The 15,612-nt window shown below is 57.4% G+C and overlaps 1 protein-coding gene across 16 annotated transcripts in view; it reads left to right on the forward strand.

Annotated features, from left to right (window-relative positions):
- NTNG2 (netrin G2) overlaps positions 1–15,612 on the forward strand; it is a 67,688-nt gene that overhangs the window by 7,087 nt on the left and 44,989 nt on the right. Inside the window, exon 2 of one of the 16 annotated variants that reach the window (XM_023242892.2) lies at positions 10,250–10,325. The exons of the other annotated variants lie outside the window; for them this stretch is intronic. Within the exon in view, the coding sequence (XP_023098660.1) occupies positions 10,311–10,325 (15 nt within the window). The 5' untranslated portion in view covers positions 10,250–10,310. The remainder of the gene's footprint in view (positions 1–10,249; positions 10,326–15,612) is intronic. 16 annotated transcript variants of the gene reach the window in all.

Genomic DNA, 15,612 nt, shown 5'->3' on the forward strand with positions numbered 1-15,612 from the left:
CTTGAGGACGCCACGCCCCGTATTTCTAGTCTCTGGGCAGCAGGGCTCTGTGGCATGCCGGGGGAGCTTGAACCGCTCTGGGCACGGCAGGTGATGTGAACCACCAGGGGGCGCCCCACCAGTAGCCAGCCCCCCACTGCCCCTTAGCCTTGCGAGCGCCCAGTGGGTCCCAGGTCCTGTCCCAGCATCCAGCCAACTGGAGTGTGAGCCCTGGAGCACCCCAGGGTGCAAGATGGGCCAAGAGGCAGCCGCCCTTTCCAGGGTTCAGTGTGCAGACCCTCCCTCCCGCCAGGCTTCCTGTCCTTCTGTCCTTCCGCAAGGCCACCTGAGAACTGAATTGTAAATTCCAGCCTGGTGAGGAAGGGGAGGGGGGAGAAGACCAAGATAAATGAATAAATAAAAACCTATTGGCTCTAAATGCACAATGAGAATTAATAGGGATGAGCTCTCAACAGAGGATCTGAGGGCAAGGGCAAAATTTCAATGAGGGCCGCGGGAGAGGACAGACAGCCCTCTGCCCTCCATTCTGGGGGACCCGGCCGGAGAGGGCCAGCCTGGCCACGCTGCAGGGCCCAGGGGGTGGGAGAGGTTGGGTGTGGGAAGCAGGCCCCTCAGGGCTCCAAAACTCTCTTCCTGTGCCTCTGAGATAAACGCCAACCCTTGAGCCTCAGGAGAGAGACGGTGAGGAGGGGCGACAGTGGGGAAAAGAGAAAAAGAGAGAGAGAGAGAGAGAGACTTTGCTGGCCACAGACCAGGCCGGTAGTGTTTAAAGCAATTCTGTAGATACCTGCTTGCTACCTAACGTGCAGTCCTTGGACTCACCTTGTTAAAAATGCAGAATCCCAGGCCCTGCCCCAGACCAACTGAGCCAGAACCTGCATTTTAACCAGCAATGCAGGCAATTCAGATGCATGCAGGGTACGGTCTGAGACACGGCTGCTCGACATAATTGCTCAGTCGTGGGTGCAACTTGCTGCTCATGCCCCCGGGGGATCTTGGCATGCAGGGGTCCCAGGAGTGAGGGGTGGAGCTGGGAGCTCACAGCCCTGAGGCCCTCTGGAAGCTGCCAAAGAGAGGCTGCGTGTCTCCTGTCTAGAGGCACAGGCCTGGGGTCTGAGGCCCCGAGCTCCCATCCCAGCCTTGCTGTTTTCTCGGGCAGGGTGACCGGGGGTAAGTCTCTCCTGACCTCCGTTTCCTCATCTGTAATTGGGGGGGTGATCTTGGCTGCCTTGCCCCCCCCCCCAACTGCCTAGGAGAAGGAAATGCCTCCCTCAGAATATCCGGACGCACTTGAAGAGTATGAGCTCTGTTCTAGTATCAGGCTTCGATGTTATCTCGAGTCCAACATTGATCCCCTTGGTTTTGAAGCAGATGAACAGTCAACTTTTTATCCAAGGAGACTCTGGCTTGGTCGAGGGGCCACGAAGGTGTATCTCTGAGCACACTTCTCCCTCAGAACCTGCTTTGCCGTCTCCTTGCCTCAGTTTACCCAGATGCCGAGCCAGTGGCCCTATCCCCCCACGCAAGGGGACTGCTGGGCTGATTAAGGCAGATGGCAGGTGGATCCTTGAGTCTTCTAGCCCCCACCTCACCGTGACATTGAACTCCATCTGCGGAATCGAGGTCATAGGTGCCCCGCCTCCTGCCAGACGTGGGTATTCAAGAAATATTCCCAGCCAGCAGCACTGAGCCGACTGGCCCCCTGGTTCAGGCCTCCTTTGCCTGCTGTGTTCCTGGCCCCCGAACCCACAGAGAAGAGCGTGCCCCAGCCCCCTGCTCCCCTCAACACGAGGTCACGGCAGACCTTGCAGATATTCACAACAGACACGGCCAACAAGGCGTGGGGGAGACACTCTGATGTGGTAGGAGCCCCGAAGGACGGCTGCCCTCCCTCTTGGCTCAGTCAGTGCTAGGTAAGCGCTTAATGCAAAATGGTTGGGGGAGTGGGAGGTCGGTGCGATCCGGGAAGGCTTCTCAGAGGAGGGGAGATTAGAACTGAGTGTTACAGGAAGGACCAGGGTTTTGATCGGGCCAGGAAGCCCCGAAAGCTCTCACTTCTCTCTGTCAGGGCCCCTGGCTGTGGGATTTGTGATCAGATCTCACCAGGAGGTCTGCACGGCTGGGTCCTTAGGTAGAAAGTGAGTTTGGAACCTGAGCTTCACCCAACCCTTAGTTAAAGTGGCTCATTCTGTCGAAACGCCTGAGGCAGGGCCCAGCTTGGGACAAGAATAGTTCCATGCATGACATCTTGTTGCCCAGTGAAGCCTCCTTCCTGGGGAGCAGACAAGTGACAGGCCGGGGGCAGCGCGCTGTGAGGTCAGCGCCCACATGAGCAAGCTCCCTGCACCTTAACGGACACCCCATGGAGGGTAGGGCGCAGTGCACCTGGAGCACAGGGGGGGGAGGGGAAAGGGCCCGGAGGGGACACCTTTCCAAAGAGTGTCAGAAGTTCTAGAACTTTCCAGTTTACACATCCCTGCCTTCCCCAGGCTCGTCTTTCTTTTCCGACTCTACATTCTCTGCCCTTGATTTTCCACATAGTTTCATTTTTCTCCTGCCTTGCATGTATTAGGAGCAGCTGCCTCAAATCCCATGTGCAGGGAGGCAGGGGATGGGCAGGTGGACAGACAGGCAGGCTACACCCGCCGTGGATGAGAACTTGGGATTTGGGAAGGGGCAAAGGTGAGCTCCAGTTATCCCCCCCCCCCCCCGGACTGTGGGACTTTGGATAAGTCCCTTGTGCCCTGAGCCTCAGTTTTCCCGTCTGAACACTGGGATGACACCAGCCCCGGGGCTCAGAGGAAGGCTGACAAATGAGATGAGACACAGCACGGAGAGACCTCGGCAGGGCACCTGGCACAGAATACATGTTCCAAAACAGGAGTTTTCTTTTCCGTCCTGGAATGTAACTGGAGAGACAAAGGAGTGACAGTAGAAAGAAGACAGGGCAATCGGCCGGGCACGTAATGCGGGGTACAGTTTGCGTGCACTGTGGGACTTCAGAGATGGGGGTCGGCACCCGTGTGGTCTGGGATTCAGAGGGGCGACGGCCAGTGCTAGGGAGTTGACGTGTTGCAGGGACACGGAGGGAGGGTCCAGGTGATAGGAGGAGAGAGGTGTGGGTGATTGGGAGGGGACAAGCCGCTTCACCTCCTTGTCCCATCCAAGCCCCCCAACTCCCCTGACCCTGTAAACTGCTCCCCCCGCCCTGCAAACCTGCAGGGCACGGCGTTGCTACGCTGTTAGAGAGATGAATCGATAGAACGAGGCTTCCCTACGTCTACTTAGTGGGGGAGATTCAGCCCTCCTCTGTCTGGATCCTAACTGGCCCCTAGTGGGGGGGAAGGGTCGGGCCAAGAGTGTGGTGGGAGTGAGGGGAACAGGGGAACAGTGTGCACGCAGAGGCCAGAGCGAGGCCACGGGTGGGGCCTGAACGGAGAGTGGCAGGCTTGAAGGAGCGGGACAGCCCCTTGCCACCCCGGGACCCGGGCCCAGGCTGCAGAGCTCTGTTCCCATCCCCCGGCCCCGTGGCCCAGGCTCCCCGGTCTCAGACCTGGCCAGGGTCCATATGGCCCATGAGGCGGGGACCAAATGCAGGGGAAACTAGGGAACAGCAGATGATGCAGAAACGGGTTCTGATTTGTTTTCCATCAGCAGCAGATTTGCTTAAATAGACGACAACGTGTCTCTGATTCTCTGAGTGCACACCAACGGCTGGCGGCGGACAGCGTGTTAGTGCAGAAAAAACACTGGAGGGGAGCCGGGCAGTTCCAGGTTCTGGCAAAGTCTCCTTGTTGCTGGGACACCAGGCCGAGCCCCTTGGCCTCAGTGTCCCCACCTGTGCAAAGATGGGGTTTGCCTAGATTCACCAATGCTCCCGGAAGATCGCCAAATGGATTCTGGGAGTTCGGGGAAATCCAGGCTGGGGTTCGGCTTTGGTCACACGCAGACAAAACGGGGGACCCCGGTGCAGATAGGGGGGCTCTGAGCGGCCTGCACAGCACTAGATACTTTTTTCCCAAGTGTTCTCCTAAATGCAAACCAAAGCAAAGAAAAACAACGATGAGCGCTAAAAACACAACGGCACATCGCGTAATTTCCCTCTGGTTTTCTCCATCCTTTTTTTTTTTTAATTGAGATATAATGAACGGGTAACACTATTAGTTTTAGGTGTTCAACGTAACAATTCGATACACGTGTATATTGCAGAATGATCACCGTGATAAGTTTAGTTACCACCCGTCCCCACGCGGTTAAAGTTTTTTCTTGGGATAAGGGCACTTTTAAAAGAATTTTTTTAAAAAAAATTGTAATTGAGGTGGAATTCACATGCCCTGAAATTAACCACTGAAATCATTTTATTGCAGGAAAATAGAGCAGAAACATTGCCTTTTTAACCGTTTTTCGGGATATAGTTTAGCAGCATTTAGTACCCTCAAAACGTTGTGCGACCACCACTTTTGTGTAGTCTCGAGCCGTCTTCGACCCGGAAAGAGGAAATCATGTTTCCGGCGGCCGCCGTCGCGCCGCATCGCCCCTCCCCCCAGCCCCCTGGCAACTAGTCGCTCGCCCGCTCTCTGTCTCCGCGGATTTGCTTATTCAGGACACTTGGCGTAAATGGAATCGGACGGCAGGTGACTTTTTGCGCCTGGCTTCTTTCGCTCAGTGTCACGTTTTCGAGGCTCACCGTGTCCTGGCAGGTGTCAACTCCGTTCTATTGTTCAGGCTGAGTAACAGTCCAGTGTGTGGGTAGACCACATTTTTTTGTATTCATTCACGGGTTGATGGACATGGGGGTTGCTTTGACTTTGGGGCTGTTATGAATAATGCTGTTCTGTACCTGGGCAGAATTTTCTTTTGTGGACACTGCTCTTGGGTATATACCTAGGAGTAGAACTGCTGGGTCATATGGTCATTCTGTGTTTAAGTTTTCGCGGAGGCCCAAATGTTTTCCATGGCAACCGCGCCTACCTTCCATTCGCACCAGCACTGTGCCTGGTTCCAATTTCTCCCCATCCTCGCCAGCACTGGGTATTTCTCATTTTTGTCTTTTTTTATTGTGGACACCCTAGCGGGTGTGAAATGGCATTTCATATGGTTTTGATTCACTTTGCTCTAGTGACTGATGGTGCTAGGCGTCACGTGCTTATTGACCCTTTGTGTATCTTCTTTCGAGAAATATCTATTCAAGTCTGTTGCCCTGTTTTTCATTGGGTTGCCTTTTTATTGTTGATTTCTGTGTGTCCTTGACATATGTTAGGTGCTAGATCCTTATCAGATACACGATTTGCAAATATTTTCCCCACTCTGTGGATAGTCTTTTCACCCTCTTGATTGTGTCCTTTAATGCACATTTTTTTTTTATTTTACTGAAGTCTAATTGATCTATTCTTTTTCCTTTTTGTGTGTATGCTTTGGATGTTGTATCAAAGAAACCATTACTAAATCCAAGGTCAGGAATGTTTACCCCCATGTGTTCTTCTAAGACTTTTACAGTTTTGGCTCTCGTGTCCAGATCTTCGATCCATTTTGAGTTAATTCTGGTATATATTGTAAATGAGGACAGCCGGTTCCCCCAGCACCATTTTGTTGGAGAGACCGTTCTTTCTCCATTAAACATTCTTGTCACTCTTCTCGAAAATCCATTGACCGTAGGCGTGAGGGTTTACGTCTGGGATCTCCATCTTTTCCGTGGAAACACTGAGCATTCCGGGCCGGGTGTCTCCTCAGGCGCTCCCAAATGCCCTGCATGGTAAACTGTAGTCCCCATTTCACAGATGAGCAAACTGAGACTCCAAGACTGAGGGGAGAGTCCGGGCTTGAACTCCGATCCCGGGTATTTGACAACGATGCCATGGTGAGGCCCGAGGCATGCTCCCCACCTCTCCCCCTTCTCACCTCCTTCCTTTCCTCTTCCACTTCTCCTTTCCCCCCCCCCCCAACCTAGCTTTTAGGCTGGGCTGTTAGCTTTGATGCCCAGAGGAGGATAACTGGGGAGCACCACCCAACCTGTGACTTCTCTCTGGTCTTGGGGTAGCTCCTCTCCAGCTTCCACGGCACCCCTCCCTGACCCACTCAGCAGGGCAGAAGAGTCTCTGTCTCCCACCTTTGCCCCACGAAATAAATGCTGCCGACAATTATCTTCTGTCTCAAGCAGGGAGTGCAGTTTGGAAGGGGTCTTAAAGGTTAGAACATCAGTATGTGTGAGCAAATTACCGCGGATCTGGCAGCTCAGGGGAAAGTGGGCTCCTTGGACCAGGCGACTGGTGTCCCTCCGCCCCGGTCCCCGGGGCCCTGAGCCCCCCGCCCCCCGGGGCCGCCCTAGGGCCCCCCATAAACACGACGTGAAGCTGCTGGGCAAGTCCAGCTCCCCTCATTTCCTGTGTGAGGGCAAACTGAGGCCCAGCAGGATGGAGTGACTTCCTGGGGCCCCCGGGGAGGGACAGCAGACCCAGGGGAGGGACAGCAGACCCAGGAGGCTCCGCCGTAGGCCCGCGGCTCTCCTGAAAGAATGCACCAGAGCCCTGGGGACACGAGGCGTTCCATACCAGATCTCCATCTGTCCACTCGTGACCTCACTTGATGGCGTTTGGTGGGGGACACGGGATGCCTGCCTGGAGGCCGCCTGCAGCCAGCAGGTGCCCGAGCTGCCCCTTCAGGGTACGTGTGACATAACGTCAACGCGTTTGCCTTCTGCCCCCACCCCCACCCCTGGGTGAGCTCTCACACGTGTGTGCGGCCCCCGGTGACTGGGCTGTGCTCAGAGTTGGCTTTCCCGGGGCCCAGAGGGCTCCGAGGCCCCCATCCCAGCCTGTCCCCCCTGCCAGGCTGTGGTTCTCCCGGCTGCAGCAGCACCACGGAAGGTGGCCAGAAAGGGGACCCGGGATCTCAGGGCCCAGCTGTGGAAGGGTCACCTTCATTAGAGAATGCACCGTAGCTCTCGCTGCGTCCCTCCCATTGATCTGCCTTCCACACCTAAACCTGGGGCCTTCTAGAGCCACCCCCCGCCCCCCGTGAAAGGGACTCGGCCCGTCATCAAGGATCTGGCACTGTTGTCCCCTGGCCGTTCACCCTGGGTGCCGCGGGACCATTTGGATCCCTCCATCCCTCATCCCGGTTCCTTCCTTCGGCCCATGTCATTTGTCCACTTGACTCCAAGTGTCGACCAGGGAAATAAAAGGAAATGAAACACGACCAGGGCATTTCCCCCTCGGTCATAGCAGAGTCTGTTGTTGGGCAAAGGTGAAAAGGAGGCCAGTGAGCGATGGAGCCTGCATGTTACCCTTGGGCTACCTTCCTCTGCTCTGGCCCAAGCAGATGGCGGCGGCCAGTTGGGGTTCTTGGGGCGTCCCCTCCCTCTGGGAATCAAGAGACAGCCCAAGGCAGGTGACGGTGGAAGGACAAGCCAGCCAGCCACAGGGCACCCTGTCACTGTCCCTGTCCCCACCCCAGGTACCTTCCCAAATCCCACAGCTCTGGGTCTGGCACCGTGCTGAGTCCGGGCTCCCCACTGGACCGGTTTCTAGAAGCTGGGTGACCTCAAGGCAAGCCTTGAGGTGGAGATTTCCTGTCGGCTGGTCAACCTCAGAACCCCACTGTATTCCCTGATTCTGCTGCTAACCTTCGGGACCTTGAAACTTGGAGAGGGAGCGGGAGAGGCGGGGGAGCAAACCAGTAAGGTCCCAGGCACCCAGGAGGGACCCAGAGGGGACAAACAAAGCAGGAGACCAACCCGTCCCTCAGCAGGGGCTCCTGCCTCGGGGGTTCAGACCCCTTTGAGAGTCCATGGTACTCCTGCAGGAACAGGGCACGCACACACACACACACACACACACACACACAGGTGCGCGCACAGACGGTTACAAGCACACCGCCCTCAGTCCACTCGTGGACCCCTACGGTCCTTCTGGGGGGCCCTCATGCTCAGGAAAATGAATGCTTTCCTTCTTGTAACTGACTGGTCCTATTGTCTGAGGATTGTCTTGATCTTCCTCCCCCTCCTCCCCCTCCTCTTCTTCCTCCTCCTCTTCCTCAGAGAACCAACAGCTTGCATTTATTGAGCGCCTACTGTATACCAAGCACTTAACCTCACCTAACCTATTGAACCCTCCCAGAAGACTTACGGTAGATCCCATACTTATACCCATTTTGAATAATGAGGAACCCAAGGTTCAGAGAGGGGAGGCCACTTTCCCAAAGTCACACAGCATCGAAGCAGACGAGCTCGGCACCTCCACCTGGGCCGCCCGGACCCAGCACTTAGCCGCTAACCAGGCCATTTAGCTGACGTGAGGCGCTCCGAATAGCTTAGCGCCTGATGGATTGAGTTGGTTGTCATCTGTGTGTGGCCCTTCGTGTGGCCCTTCGTGCCGGGTGAGCATACTGTCCCTGCCAGCCTCTCCTCCCCCAGCACGCCCTGTCAGCCCCAGGAGGGAGGGCTGGGGAGGAGTGAGCAATGGTGGCGGTTACCCCGCCCCCCCCCACTGCCCTTTGAGACATGACGGAGTCTGCAGATCCACTTAGTTGATAATTCACTTATATCATATCTACTTGGCAGTGTGTGTGCTCCCACGCTCTGGGGAGACGGCTTTGCCTGGAGGAACCTGAGCTGTTTTTCTGGGGAAAGAGTGGGAAAAAAAAATACACCCAACAATGGACAGTAATGGACCTAAAAATAGAAGGGGGAGAGAGCCACGGGGAGGGGGGAGCGTGGCAGCATCTGCCTTCCACCGCCTTCCACCGGGCCTGTCTGCCTGGCTTGGGCAGCCCGCCCCTTCCCACCAGGGATCCCCAACAGTCTGGCCGCCTCTCAGCCTGGGGGTAGCAGTAGGAAAGAGGGGCTGGGGGCCGGGTGCCACCGCCAGATGGAGAATTGTCCCGCGGCCGGGTCCTCGGAGCAGTGGCCTCGAGCTTGGCCGCACGCTGGAGTCTCCTGGGCAGCTGAACCGCTCCGATAGGTAGGACCTACCCCAGAGGGCGTGACGTGGCTGGTCTGGGGGCCCGGGTGCATCTAAGGTGAGAACCACGGTGAGCAGCGCCTCTGCATCAGGAAAGGGGGTCCGATTTTGTGCCTGTCTCCTCCGTCGGTCCCGTGTCTCCTAACCATTGGGGCGGCCTTCTTGAAGGCTCCAAACTCGGTGGGCCGATGGGACTGGGGGAGTGGAGAAGGCAGGGGCCAGGTCGCTGTGCAGATTCGAGGCTCTGCTGGGGCCCGCATCCCGCGTGCCCGACTCTCAGCCGGCTGCGCGGGGGATCCCGTGTGCTCCCTGCCCATCCTGCACACGGTCCCTGGGGCAGGCCTGGGCACCGGGGTTTAATTGGACTCCCCAGGCGGTCCCGGGGCACCACCAAGTGTGAGAACCACCATTTCAGCCTTTCCCAGGACCAGCCGGATCCCTTCCGGCCTTAAGCATCTTGTCATTCCTTTAAATTCAAAGGCCAGAGAGGGAGAGAGTTCGTTCTCGGAACCGTCCTTGCCCCTGACCTGCGGATGCCCCAGCCTTGCTTGGGCCTCTGGGGGCTGCGGGGTGCCGGCTCCCGCCTCGGGGTCCCTTGCCCTTTGTTCTCAGGTTCTTAACCTCTTACCAGAGGAAGGCTGGCCAGCCACAGTCAGGGCCCTCTTGCAGCTGCTGAATGTCAAGGCCGCCGCTGGCCCCAGGCCGCCCCTTTGCCCTCATCCCCTCCATTCCCCACCAGGCCCCCGGCCGGCCAAGTGCGTTAACTCGTCTCTCCCTGCGCAAATTCTGCACATCCAGACTGACCTTTACGGGGCCTCGCTGCACAGGGCACCCCTCCTCACAGCCTGGTTGAATCTTCCTCCGCCTGTCCGTCCCTAGCCCACCCCTCCTTCCGGGCCCGCCCTTCCGAAACCCCACCTCCCCAAGGAAGCCTTCCTGACCAGCCCAGCCCAGTTCTCCTCCAGGCCTGTCACCTGGGCCACTTTGGGGGACCAAGCCAAGGGTGGCTTCTCTGGCGGTCACCGTAGAGTGCTCAGTGCCCCCGTAAGGGGTCAAAATGCCCGGGTTACTAGAAGTGTGACCTTGAGTCGGTGCCTGGCCCCCGGGGGCTCCACGTCCCTCGCCTATGAATCAGGGGTGATGGTGATAGCAGGCCTGACGTCACAGAATGCCCAAACCCGACCGGGCATCCGAGTCACGGCGGAGGGGTTTGGTAGGTTGGTTTTGCTTTTAACCCGGAGCCGAATCTCCGGCCTGAGGGCCCAGGAATATTTGCACGCCCTCCCTTCCAGGAATTTTGATGACCAGCCTGGCCTGACTGCTGCTTTGCCGGGACTACTTTGCAAACAGGACATGCGGGAACAGTCGGTAAGGCTATGTGAATAAATCAATGAACGGACCCTCACCAGCTCAGCCTCGCCACCCCTGCCCTCTCCAAAGGATTCATCCACAGGGTGGTGCACCTGTCCAAGTGTGCCCAGCTGTTGCCCGGGCTGCCCCACCACTCCTCAGCTCCTCAGAGACGAGCAAGAAGAAGGCCTTCAGGGTCTCGGCTTGTGGCTGTTCGTACAGGCAGTCCCCATCCCTCTGGACGCTGTGTCCACTCTTGCATCTGTGGCCCAGAAAGCCATTAAATTGCCCCTAAACCAAGGAATGACTGCATGGCGAGGGACAGGTAGCCTGCTAGGCTTTCCGTAGAGCACGTAATTTGCAATTTCTAACACCAGTTCTGCCTTTTGCTCACCGAGGTCCCATGAGGTCCCATCGGGCACGGTGCCTACCCGTGCCTCCGTTTCCTCATCTGAAAAACAAAATGAGGACTTGTGCCTTAGCTCGTAGGATTGTCATGCGTAGAGAGGAGGAAGTCTCACGTGAAAAATCATGATCCCAATTGTCCAGTGACAATACTCCGTGTGGAAGTTTAAGAAAAAACAAAACAGAAACAAGGCAGAGCGGGCGTGAATGGTGGGGGCTGGGCAGAGCCAGGACCCCTTGGGGTTTGGACTTTATCCGAAGGGGTGGCCTCCGGGGCTCAGCAGGGGAGTGTGGGGGAGGGCTGGCAGTGGCAGGGCAAAGGTTAGGGGAGGGGCTTCGGATCAAGCTTCGGACCTCACCCCTCCCGGACCCTCCCCTTTCAGTGGGTGCCCCTTTCGGGACCACCGAGGCCCCACTGCTCTGCTCTTTGGCAAGGAGGCCCAGGTCTGCTCTCGGGGTGGGGGTGGGGGCCGCTCCGCGCTCTGCCCTCCACCCCCACCCCAGCATTTAAGTCCTCCCCACCACGTTTTCTTTCCTCCCTGATAAAATATTCATGTCAGCAGAGCAGGCCCTCTTTGGGAAGGCTGCATGTGTGTAGCTTCAGCTTTGCACAAGCTTTTAAAGAGCAGGCGCGTTTCCTACTCTCTAAGCATTTTCTGAGTCCTGAATCAATAATGCACTTTACCCGGCTTCTCTGGATGTGGCTTTTCTCCTCCCTGCACCCTGCCCCCACCCTGCCCGGTCCCTCCCTCCCTCCCTCCCTCTCTCTCTCCTCTCTCCCTTTCTCTCTCTCCTTTCTTTCGTCCCCCCATCTCTCCTTCTTTACTTTGCAAAAAGGTATTAAGCAAAAGCATCGGGCTGTTTGGGTGGGGGGCCTCTGGTGGGGAGTGGGGTGTGCTGGGAGGGGGGACGGAGAGCAGGGCAGGCGGCTCCCTGGCCGAATGGGTTGTGTCTGTGCAGGAGGAGGCACCGAGCCTTCCCGCTGGCGCTGGTGGGGAAGGATTTGAGCTCCTGACACGGGGGAGGAGGAGGGCTTGGGCGAATCCAGTTTCTCTAGATGCTTCTTCAAATCAATTAGAAACTGTTTACTGCATAAGCAGAGAAAACAGGACCAAAACGCAAGAAGCAAGGGGGCCTGGGGCAAAGAAAGTACGTGGGGTGGGAGCCAAAATATACTGCCAGACTTTCTAGGGAGTTAGCAGTCTAGTTTGGCCTATCTGCTTATGGTAATGAGCTCCCTGTCGCTGGGGGTGTGCAAATGGAGGGGGAGCCATGCCTGGTCTGAGACCGATGCCTGCACGTGCCTGGTCAGTGATGATGTAGCGGGTGAGGGGCTGGGGTGCCGAAGCCGCCCGTGGGGGGGACCATAGGGATCGGCACAGGCTCCCTTCGGCTGGGATAGAATTCCCCACCCCGAACATTCCTAGAAATCTGGCTGTGGGAAGAATCCACATATGCCCAGGGCAAAACAGAATGCATCCTTTTTTTTTTTGTTTTTTTTTAAGAGTACAGCAGCCATCCCTTGTCTGTGGTTTCAGTTACCCACAGTCACCCGTGGTCTGGAAGCGGATGATCTCCCTCCTGGCGTTGGGTCAGACGGTGGCCCCACGCCGTGTCCCCGTGCCCACATCCCTCGCCTCGCCGCGCCCTGTCACGTAGGCCTTTCGTCGCCTCGTGTCACGAGAGGGGTGAGGACAGCACAGGAAGAGTGAGAGGGACCACACTCAGATAACTTTTGTGACCGTGTTTGGTTATGACTGTTGTATTTTATTGTGAGTCACCATTGTTGCTCTCTTGCTGTGCCTAATTGGCAAATGAAACTCTATCCTAGTTGTGCGCCTACAGGGGAACACGGCATGGGCTGCCTGCCTGACCCCGTCAGAAGAGCACACAGCTCTTGATCTCGGGGTCGTGAGTTGGAGCCCCACGTTGGGTGTAGAGATTTCTTTCCTTTTCTTTTTTAATGTTTATTTACTTTTTGAGAGAGGGGGAGAGACAGAGCATGAGCAGGGGAGGGGCAGAGAGAGAGGGAGACAGAGAATCGGAAGCAGGCTCCGGGCTCCGAGCCGTCAGCCCAGAGCCCGACGCGGGGCTCGAACTCGCGGACCGTGAGATCGTGACCTGAGCCGAAGTCGGACGCTTCACCGACGGAGCCACCCGGGTGCCCCCTGGGTGTAGAGATTTCTTAAATAAAAACAGAAAGGTAGGGGCACCCGGGTGGCTCAGCCAGTTGAGCGTTCGATTCTTTTTTTTTCCACGTTTATTTATTTTTGGGACAGAGAGAGACAGAGCATGAACGGGGGAGGGGCAGAGAGAGAGGGAGACACAGAATCGGAAACAGGCTCCAGGCTCTGAGCCATCAGCCCAGAGCCTGACGCGGGGCTCGAACTCACGGACCGCGAGATCGTGACCTGGCTGAAGTCGGACGCTTAACCGACTGCGCCACCCAGGCACCCCGAGCGTTCGATTCTTGATATCAGCTCAGATCGAGATCTCGCGGTCGTGGGATCGAGTCCCGCATTGGGATTCTCTCTCTCTCCCTCTTTCTCTGCCCCTCCTTTGCTCACGAGCTCTCTCTCTCTCTCCGCCGCCCCCCCATTAATAAATAAATGTATGTAAAAATAAACATTAAAAAAGAAGAAAAAAACAGTATATGTGGGGTTTGGTACTATCTGGGTTTTCAAGCATCCACTGGGGGTACTAGAAAGTATCCCGTGTGGATGAGGTGGGGGGGAGACTGCTATACAATTTTAAGCTCCTGGAGAGATTAACTCTTGTCGGGCCAGAGCCTTGACAAGGCCCCACCTATCCCCTCTGGCTCTTCAGTTGAGGGAGGAAATCAGTCCTACTGGACCTGCCCTCCTGGTGAGTGGGGGTTTGACATTTGCACCCTTGTCCTTCTGACCTTGGCTTCCCAGCTGACCCCCTCCTGGACAGTCCTCCGGGGCAACCCGATGCCCGCTGGTCACCAGAAGGTCTTGCTGGCTGTGTCTGTCGGGGAAGCCAGAGGTGGGGCACGGGACTGGCGGGTGGGGGTCCCTGCTGGCTTCTAGAACCAACCTCAGCCGGCTGCTCCCACGGCTGTCGGAAGCCGGCTAGCCACACAGTCCTCCCTGGGTGGTGCCGGGCAGGTTGCTCACCCTCTCTGAGCTGCGCCGGAGCAAGGAGATTGACTGGCACGGGCGAGAAGGTGCCCTCATGAGTAAGGGCTCGACACTCTTGTGGCAGCCAATGGCTGGGGGTCCTCATGCAAATCGTCACTGGGGAGTGTGGGGAACGGGGAGGCCAGAGCTGGTGCCTGCTGTCCTAGAGTGCAGTCCCAGTCACGGAAGGTTCTGGAAGGAGGTAACTTGTAGGCAGGGTTGAAGTGAAAGGCCTCCCTTTCCTCCCACGCAACTTGGACAACTGGAACAGTGGAGAGCTGATCTGGGCAGCTGAATAACTGGGGTCAGGGCGGGTCCGGGGGGTCTGAGGTGGACCTTTGACCAGGAGATGCCCACTGTGGCTGGTGGGGAGTCGGGGGCTGGGGGCGAGGGGGGGGGGCTGTCGCCGTGGCCTCTGGATGCTCATTGCCGGGATGGATGAGGCCAGGGAAGGCCCCTTGTCCAGGCTCCTGGCCTTTCCTATGAGCAGTGGCTGGGCTGGGAAGAAATGGCTCCAACAAGAAACCAAACCAAAAAAGAAAAAAAAAACCAAGGGGAGCTGCCCTGGCCAGCGGCAGCTCTGCCCTGAAATGCCATTCGGGTCGCTTTCCGCTGATTCACAAGCAGGGAGGGGTGACCTTGCTTCGGTCCAGGCTCTAGCTCAAACAGAAACCCAAAAGGGTGAGGGAGAGAAGCCTGCGGGGGCCGAGGGTGTTGGGGAGGGGGGAGCCACAGAGACAGGGGTCAGCGGAACCCCAGGAGGAGAGGTCAGGGAGGGAGGGGGTGGGGAGCCAGAGACCGCCAGGGCAGCTGGAATTAGAATCTGCTCGCGACAGAATCTCGTTTCCGCTTTGTTAATAATTTATCCCCGCTGCAACTTCTCTTACCAATAAATAGGAAATAATTTGTTAGGGAGAATTCCCTGGGCACCCTGGCTTTCTCCCTGGAGTGGAGGGAGGAGGGGTTGCCCTCCCTCTGTGCCCTTCCTCCCAGGTGGGGTGGGGGGGCCGAGGAACGTGGACTCGGCGAGGTCAGTGTCAGAGCTCGATCATTTCCCGAATGGGGAAACTGAGGCACCGACAGGGCAAGTCCCCGCCCAGGGTCATACGTGGGGTTAGGGACAATCACCTGAATCCCAGATCCGTGACCCTATGGGTCAGGGGACTTAGGACTGACTTACACACCTGCCCAGGCTGGAAGAGTTTTCCCCGGAGTTCTAGAAGCATCCTGCAAGGTGGAGGGAGGGGCTGGTTCAGCTGCCTGTTGCCTTTCCCCTACCTTTGCTCGCCCAAGTCCAGTTCTGCAAGAGGGAGCTGGTGCTGCCTCGCCTGACCCTCAGAGCCCTCGGGATGCCTGGTGATGGCCCTGCCCCGCGTCCCTCCGCCTTGGCACCCCTCGCCCCCCCACCCCTCCCCAGGGCTCTCCTTGGCAGCCTCCCGCCTCCCACCGGCAGATGCCTCCAGCCGCGCCGAGGTTGACGGGCTGAGCATGAGACAGTTCAGTTGGCAACTCGGCAGACAGGTTCAGAAAAATCTGTCAGCTGCTAAACTGTTCCCTGGGCCTGCCCACACGCCTGGGTGGCAGAGCCATGGGCTGTCTGCCTCCACGTGGAACCCGACTCTCAAGGGAGCAGCACGGGTCTGGGGGCGGTGGCGTCCTTCCCTTTTGGGCAAAGGGCATAGTTTCCTGCCACATCACCGAGCCCGACTCCCTGGCTTCTTGTCCCACTTGGCCCCTTCGAAGCAGTGTGGCCTTGC

Source organism: Felis catus, chromosome D4 (assembly GCF_018350175.1).
Source record: "Felis catus isolate Fca126 chromosome D4, F.catus_Fca126_mat1.0, whole genome shotgun sequence".
Classification (NCBI taxonomy): Eukaryota; Metazoa; Chordata; class Mammalia; order Carnivora; family Felidae; genus Felis; species Felis catus.